Source organism: Sciurus carolinensis, chromosome 4 (assembly GCF_902686445.1).
Source record: "Sciurus carolinensis chromosome 4, mSciCar1.2, whole genome shotgun sequence".
In the NCBI taxonomy this organism is placed as follows: domain Eukaryota; kingdom Metazoa; phylum Chordata; class Mammalia; order Rodentia; family Sciuridae; genus Sciurus; species Sciurus carolinensis.
This window is the reverse complement of record NC_062216.1, coordinates 68772492-68780407: the sequence shown is the minus strand read 5'-3', so window position 1 is coordinate 68780407 and position 7916 is coordinate 68772492. Positions and strand designations below refer to the sequence as shown.

General features: G+C 44.6%; 1 protein-coding gene across 1 annotated transcript; it reads left to right on the top strand.

Moving 5' to 3' along the window:
* Positions 1-14: 14 nt before the first annotated feature.
* On the top strand, positions 15-6948 carry Tex52 (testis expressed 52). The gene is made up of 3 exons (XM_047550135.1): positions 15-122; positions 1948-2498; positions 6654-6948. Exons 1-3 carry the CDS (start codon positions 48-50, stop codon positions 6946-6948), a joined length of 921 nt encoding a protein of 306 aa, XP_047406091.1. The 5' UTR covers positions 15-47.
* Positions 6949-7916: the final 968 nt, after the last annotated feature.

Genomic DNA, 7916 nt, shown 5'->3' with positions numbered 1-7916 from the left:
AGGGCTTCCCCACAAAGCTGCCCCTCCTGGCTCTGAAGCCTAGAAGAATGGCCAGTAACTCACAAAGATCACTCAGAGAAAGGATGAGCAATTCATCTCGCGTCAGAGAGCCTTTCCTAAAGGTAGCGGGAGGGGCTGTGGCAAATGTTCCCCTGTGTTCCCCTTAGTCCTATGACACTGTGGGCACAGAGCTCTTAACAGAGTTCAGAACAGAGAAGATGCCTACTTAGCTTAGAACAGGATGAGTATCCCATATCTAATGCTTGGGACCAGAAGTGTTTCAGATTTGAAATTTTTTTTTAATATGGGAATATATGCTAGATGTTGTGGGAAGAGGACCCAAGTCTAAACCCAAAATCACATTTAATATATACTTTAACAATAGTCCAAAGGTAATTTTATGCAATGTTTAGTATGCCTGCATTTTCACTGCAAATGATCATTTAGTCAGGTATGGAATTCTCCATTGTGACATATCAATACTCAAAAGATTCAGATTTTGAGGATTTTGGATTTTTGGATTAATGACACTCAACCTGTACCATATGTATCCCCTAGACCCACATACTGGTGGTCTTATAGAAATGACTTAAGAGAATCAGACCCAAGAAAGGATAGATTTTAGGAATCAGAAAAGCCTTATGGGTAGATAAAAGGGAGAAGCATTTTCACAGAGACACATTTTTTCGTCCTGACCAGGTCATACTGGGCACTTTGCTATGTAGGCATTTCACACAGCACAATTTGCTGAAGATTAACACAGCTCAAATCCCAGCATCTTGAATGAGTTCCTTAACCTCATTGGTCTTGCTTTTTGCATCTTTTGAGATAGGAACTGTGTTAGTAAAGACAACTTTATTTAGGAAAGATTGATTTTTGGCTTATGGTTTCAGAGGCTTTAGTCTGTGGTTGCTTTGCCCTGTTGCTTTGGTCCTATGGCAGCACAGTACATCATGGTGAGAGCTCACAGTGGAGTTGTCACCTCATGGCAGTCCAGAAGCAAAGAGAGCAGAAGGGGCAGGGATCCCACTATCCCCTTCAAGGGCACACCTCCAGACACCTAACTCCTTCCACTAAGCCTCACCTCCTAAAGGTTCCACCATCTCCCAATGGTGCCAAAGGCTTTAACACATGGACTTTTGAGGGACACTTCCAAACCATAGCAGACAATAACAATACTTGCTCACATAGTGTGAGGGTTGAATGAGATGTACTTAAGTATGGAGCACAGTGTCAATACTTATTTGGTGGGCTGCAGTTGCGGCTCAGTGGTAGCACACTTGCCTAGCATGTGTGAGGCACTAGGTTTGATCCTCAGCATCACATAAAAATAAATAAAATAAAGGAATTGTGTCCATCTACAACTAAAAATTTTTTTTTAAATACTTATGGGAGGCAGGGCACAGAAAAGGGGAGGAACTGAGATTCTAGATAATTTTTATACTTGCATTTTTAATAAGTGAGGGGACAGTATGAGTAACAGAGAAAAGATAGTAAAATGAATCTGAAATGGAAAACCAACTGAACCTGTTGACTGGAGTGTCACCAGGACCAGAATCAAGGGAAGAAGGGCTTCTGAATGACTGCTATGGGCCATTTTCCCTCATAATCCCTTCAGCTGATGTGCATTCTTAGGGGCACCAGTCCCTAGGCAGGAGTAGGGGCATCAAAAGAGAGAGGGGGCAACATTGATGAAGAGAAGGTAGGAAATCAAACCCAAAATTTGAGCAATCCATGAAAATAATACAAAGAATAATACAATAACTTCTGAAGGGCAGGACAGGAACCAAGAGATGATTCCCTGCCTGGCCATTGTGTCCTGATGAGAGTCCTGGGCTACAGGAGGTTGGCATTTTGTGCCTGAGGATGAGAGTAGAGTGCGCTGCCCCCCATCCCTTCACCTCTGCCTGCATAGTCAGTCCCAGGCTTCCTTTTGTCTCTCCCTAGATGGTCCATGCCAATGAATTCCTCCCGACCCACCAAACGTGGGTTCAGCGTGAGTTCCTTCTCCCCAGTGAGTCCTGGGATTTGCCTGGCTTCACCCGGCAAGCCTACCACCAGCTGGCCCTGAGATTGCCGCCCTGCTCAGAAATGAAGTCCAAGGTGCACCACCGGCTAATTCACCCTTGGAAGGATACAGCCCAGCACACCTGGGGCTTTCACACATGGCTGGATGTGGGGCGTTTGCCTGCCACCTTTCCCTCACGCCCTGACAGGCCCTATGACAGCAATGCCTGGCGTTGGCTGACCCACTCCAATGCCCACCTCTGTCCCCCAGCAGACCCCCCGATCCCTCCTCCCTCCTGGATTGGGAAAAACAATTTCCTGGCCTTCATCCACTCTACCCCCATCTTCTTGGACATGAATAGGAAGAGCCAGGTGATTTCAAAGACAGTGAAGGAACTGAAGGAGGTGCAGAAACTCAAGCTGAGGAGTGAAGTAAGAGCGCCTCCGCTGGATGCTCATGGCAACATCATGCCTCCTGCAAACTTCAAAAAGTAAGATGCTCCCCTTCCTCATGTAGCTTGCTCATCCTGTGTTCAGATGACCCTTCCCTCTCTCCCATTCCTGTTTCTGGTATCTAAATTGGTACTCCAACCTGCCCATCTATGGTCATCTCTTTTTTCCTTTTTTGTGGTGCTGGGGATGGAACCTGGGACCTTAGCACATGCTGGACAAGCGCTCCACCACCGAGCTACACCCCCAGCCATAGTCTGTTTTCTGAATGTAGCTGGAAGGACAGGGTGGAGAGAGGGAAGAACAACATTGGAGACACTTAATTATTTAACTAAAAATTGGAGGGTGCTGCTATGATTAACACCTGCAACACTGACAAGATTCTGCCCTCAAGGAGCTTATGAAAAGATAGCTACCAAAAACAAGTAAAAAAAAAAAAAAGAAAGAAAGAAAAGAAAACCCAGGCCAAGCCTATGAAGTGCCCAAAGTGTGAGACAGAGAGTAGGTATTAAAAGGAAGTTCATTATTATTCATTTTTAATAGGAAAAATAACACACAAAACTCATTACATGCCTAAGGCGAGGGACTATTCAGCTCCAGGAAGTCCATTATTAATGAAAAGATCTGAAATGAAAGCCATGGTCAGAAGGCTTGGAACTGAGTCCAGAGAGCATCACTTTGGCAAGTTACTTAATTTCTCCAGACTCAATTTTGTTGTTGAAAGAGTGGGGGTCACTGAGTCAGAATGAAATGGGCCAGTTAATATGTAAAAGAACTGAACCACAGGGGCTGGGGATGTAGGTCAATGATTGAGCACTTGCCTAGCAAGGTCATCCTGGGCTTAACCCCCAGAACAGGAAGGAAAGAAGGAAGGAAGGAAGGGAAGGAGGAAGAGTGGGAGGGAGAGAGGAAGGAAGGAAGGGAGGAAGGAAGCCAAAATGAGATGTTATCACAGAAATTCAGAAAAGGGACGGACTGCTGTGAACTGAAGTCCCCACCACCAAAGACTTAAAGAGGAAACCAGGGTTAAACCAGGGCTAATCCTGGAAGGGTGGAAAACCTCCGGAAGGTTAAAGAAGAGGGGCTGGACTCCTCCAGTCCTGGTGGAGTGGTCTGAGCAGAGACTGGAATTGAAAGAAACTGTTCAAGAACCCCATAACTGGCCAGGCATGGTGGTGCAGGCCTGTTATACTAGCTACTCAGGAAGCTGAGGCAGGAGAATTACAAGTTCAAAGTCGGTCTCAGCAACTTAGGGAGGCCTTGTCTCAAAATAAAAAAATAAAAAGGCTGGGGATGTAACTCAGTGCTTAAGTGCCCCTGGGTTCAATCCTCAGTATAAAAAAAAAAAACTCCTTGATGATACATAACGAGGGGGGGGGGGCAGAGAGAAGAGTGAAGGAACTTTGGATGGTGTAGAGGAAAATGGGGCAGGAGGGGATGGGGGAAGGAAAGATAGTGGAATGAGACAGACAGTATTACCCTATGTATACATATGATTAAATGAATGTTGTGAATCTACATTGTGTACAACCATAGAAATGAAAAGTTGTGGGCTGGGGAGATAGCTCAGCTGGTAGAGTGCTTGCCTCGCAAGCACAAGGCCCTGAGTTCGATCCCCAGTACCACAAAAAAAAAAAAAAAAAAAAAAAAAAAAGAAATGAGAAGTTGTACCCCATTTGTGTATGATGAATCAAAATGCAGTCTGTAAAAATTAAAAAATAATTTTAAAAAATTCCTGAGCTGTGGCTCAGTGGTAGAGTGCTTGCCTACATGTGCAAAGCCCTAGAATCCAACCCCAGCATCACAAAAATTATTACACCAAAGATTGCTCTCCTTTAGAGTACTTGTTGCTAATGTATGCTGACACTGGGCATCCAAAGGGGAATAAGATTTGGTGCCCTCCTCAAAAAGATTTCACTGTCAAATTTAATCATTTAACTGTAATACTCAATCCCCTGGGACCCTCAGGATTATTAACCCCATTTTACAGATGGGCATCTTAGATGAAGAAGTCAAGTCTTTTGCTCAAGTTCACACAGATCACAAACCTGACATACAGTTTTAACTTTTTTCTTTTCTTTATCTTTTTCAGGATTGGGTATTTAGCCTAGGGATGCTCTACCACTGAGCTGCACCCCAGCCCTATTTTATTTTATATTTTATTTTATTTTTTTATTTTATTTTTTATTTTGTGGTGCTGGGGATTTGAACCCAAGGCCTTGTGCTCGCAAGGCAAGCACTCTACCAACTGAGCTATATCCCCAGTTCCCTCTTTTATTTTTGAGACAGGGTCTGGCTAAGATGCCCAGGCTGGTTTCAAACCAGCCTCCTGAGTTTTGGGATTTCAGATGTGTGCTACCATGACTGGTGATTTTTAACTTTCTTAAACATTTTGAACCTTACTTTTTTCAGGTATCTATCAGAGATGTATCTGGTACTTTTCTGGGTTTTTAGAGGATTAAATGGCACAGTGCCCTATAAAAGGGGCACAACAAGTGGAATTACTATTGGTTTGGCATTTCCTTGAGAGTAGGATACTACTGTGGGCCCAGCCTCCGTCGCCTAGAATGAAAGAATGGTTCTCAAAGTTTTTGTTTTTGCAGTGTTAGAGATTGAATCCAGGACCTTCTGCATGCTAAGCACATGCTCTACCAATGAATTACCTTCCCAGCCTCTCAGATAAGATTTCATAGTTTGTAGAGAGGGTAGTATTTGAGCTAGACCTTGAAGGATTTGAACAAGTTCAGTAGGTGGGAACAAGAAAGAGTAATGAGAGACTGGTTGTCTCTTCTGAGCAGCTCTGTAAGAGAAGGGTTTAAAATTTTGTTAAAAATTAGTCTGCAAACTGAGGTTGTGGCTTGGTGATAGAGCACTTGTATAGCATATGTGAGGCACTGGGTTCCATCCTTGTCACCACATAAAAATAAATAAATAAATAAATAAAGGCATTGTATCTATCTATAACTAAAAATATTTTTAGAAACATTAGTCTGGGTCCTGGTGGGTGTACCTCAATGGTAGAGCTCATGCTTTAGCCATGCTCAAAGCCCTGAGTTTGATCCCCAGCACCAAAAAAAAAAAAAAAAAAAAAAAAAAAAATGTCTCTGGATTAGATCAATCATCAACAGCATTATGAACATCAGGGATCCAGAAGACATCAGACATTTAAGACAAGATCTAAGCTTTAAGATGTGGTGATCTTCTGGGGGAAATCGAACATTTATTTAGGAACCTAATAGTTCTCAACCCTGGCAGCACATTAGAATGATCTGGGGCTCTTTAAAAACAATGCCAAGGTTTGAGCCTCATCCTAGAGATTCTTGTTTAAATGACAGCCTATGCATGGTGTTTTTCTTATCTTTTTATTCATTTATTAAAATTTATTATTATTTTAGTGGCCAGGGATCCAACCCAGGGCCTCATACATGCTAAGAAAATGCTCTACCACTGAACCACACTCGTAGGCCTGTGGTTTGTTTAAAATTTCCCCAGGGTGATTCTAATGTGTAGTCATGGCTGAGACCCCTGAATAAACCATCAACAGCAAATGGGGAATATCTGCTGAACTAAGTGCAAAGCAAGTTGAAACCAAAAATATGCCACTATTCAACTGTGTGTGTGTGTTTTTTTTAAAGTCAATTTCCTACTGTTCAATTTAATACTACAGGCCAACAAAGAAGAGAAGCCACCCACTTGCGCAAAGTTCAGTGGTCTCCCCACAGACACTGCTTTGTGGAGAAGGTGAGACTTGAAAGACAGAACTGAGATAAGAATCTGCATAATGACCAGTAACTCGGGAGGTGGATGCAGGAGGATAGGAAGTTCAAGGCCAGTTTGGATAACATAGTGAGAACCTTTTTAAAATAAATAAAAAGGGCTGGGGATTATGCTCAGTGGTAGAATGCCCTGGGTTCAATCCCCAGTTACTGCCCCTCAAAGAATCTGCATAAAAATATCATGTACGCTATGTCATAAGGATGAAAGATTTACTAGTTAGACATGATGTCACCAGTTTAATGAAAAAATGCACACCTAGGGTGCAAGCCATTTGGCAAAGTGCAATATCCAAGGAAGAGATGGAAGGGATTCCTATAGTCTGATCCCCACATAGCTTGTGGAAGGCAGTGTCACCCTCCCCACCAGGCCCGGAGCTCTCCCTTGACCTCTCTGTTGTCTCCACTCCCCTTTCTCAACAGAGCCCGGTATGTATCTGCAGGTGGGAGGCTTGAGCCTCGAGGCCTCCAGCTCCTGCCCAACCCACTTCCCACTGCTCTCGCCAGAGGCTGGCCCTGCCCAAACCCTCTGCCTCATTACCAGGAGAAGGTGCTAAAGCTGGCCTTGCTGCCCAGCATGCCCCTGAGCAAGGACCTCATAAAGGATTACCAAACCCTGATAAAGGACCGCATTGCCTTGCCCCTCCACCTTCTGTCCAAGGCACAACCTGGCAAAACCTCAGGAAAGAAGAGGAAGAGAAGACCTGGGTACATCTAGAAGTGACTCCAGATGGGTGGGCACCATGGTGGGTCGGAAGCCTTCCCAAACTCCAGTTTTCTAAACCAGTGCTCCCACAGCAGGAAGATTTGGGTTGACTGAAGGACTCGGGCTTCTGTAGAACAGCCTCTTCGCCATCCTCCCAACCTCAAGCTCCCTCTGTATTCCAGGCTCCTAGAGACTCTACAGAAACTAAATTGTTCAACATCTTTCTTGGAGACTCTCATAGCAGATGAGAGGACTGTGGTGGGGAGGGTGGGGAGAACAGTGAGAACAGGGAGGAGCAGAACAAGGAGTGGGGAGAAAGAAGATGAACGTGTGTTTGTGTATGTGTGTTACACTGGGGCAAGAGGGTCTGTAAGAAATGTGGGTAAGGGCTGGGGAGATAGCTCAGCTGGTAGGGTGCTTGCCTTACAAGCACAAGGCCCTGAGTTCGATCCCCAGTACCGCAAAAAAAAAAAAAAAAAAAAAAAAAAAGAAATGTGGGTAAAAAGTCACATCAACTCTCATAACCCACTTGGAATGAGGCTGGAAATGGTCAGAGAACAGACTTCCTTAGGCAAAAATAACCTCCCTCCCTCCCCTCCCTGGACCATCTGATGAGATCTGGACAAAGACCATACACACTGTGCTTGGGTGCAGGTCCCCCCTGTAGGATTTGGGGGAACAGAGGTCAGGTCCAGGCTGATACTGAAGGACAAGAGAGTCAGTTCAAAGGAAGGTTAGCCAGGTCTCAGCAGAATAGGAGTAGAATGAAGTAGAGGGTCAAGATGAAAGTCAGAGCAGTTAACTAGAGCATCACCAGAGGACCTCAGGTGTGTGCTGCTACTAACTCCAGAGGCCTCAGCTTCTGCTATGGGGAGTAAAAGAAAGCCTGAAGTGGAGGCAGGCAAAGGGTAAGAGCCAGAAAGTTGCTGGCTCTGGTCAGGGTAGAGGTGGCCAGAGGACCTGTAAAGGGCCTGGTGGAA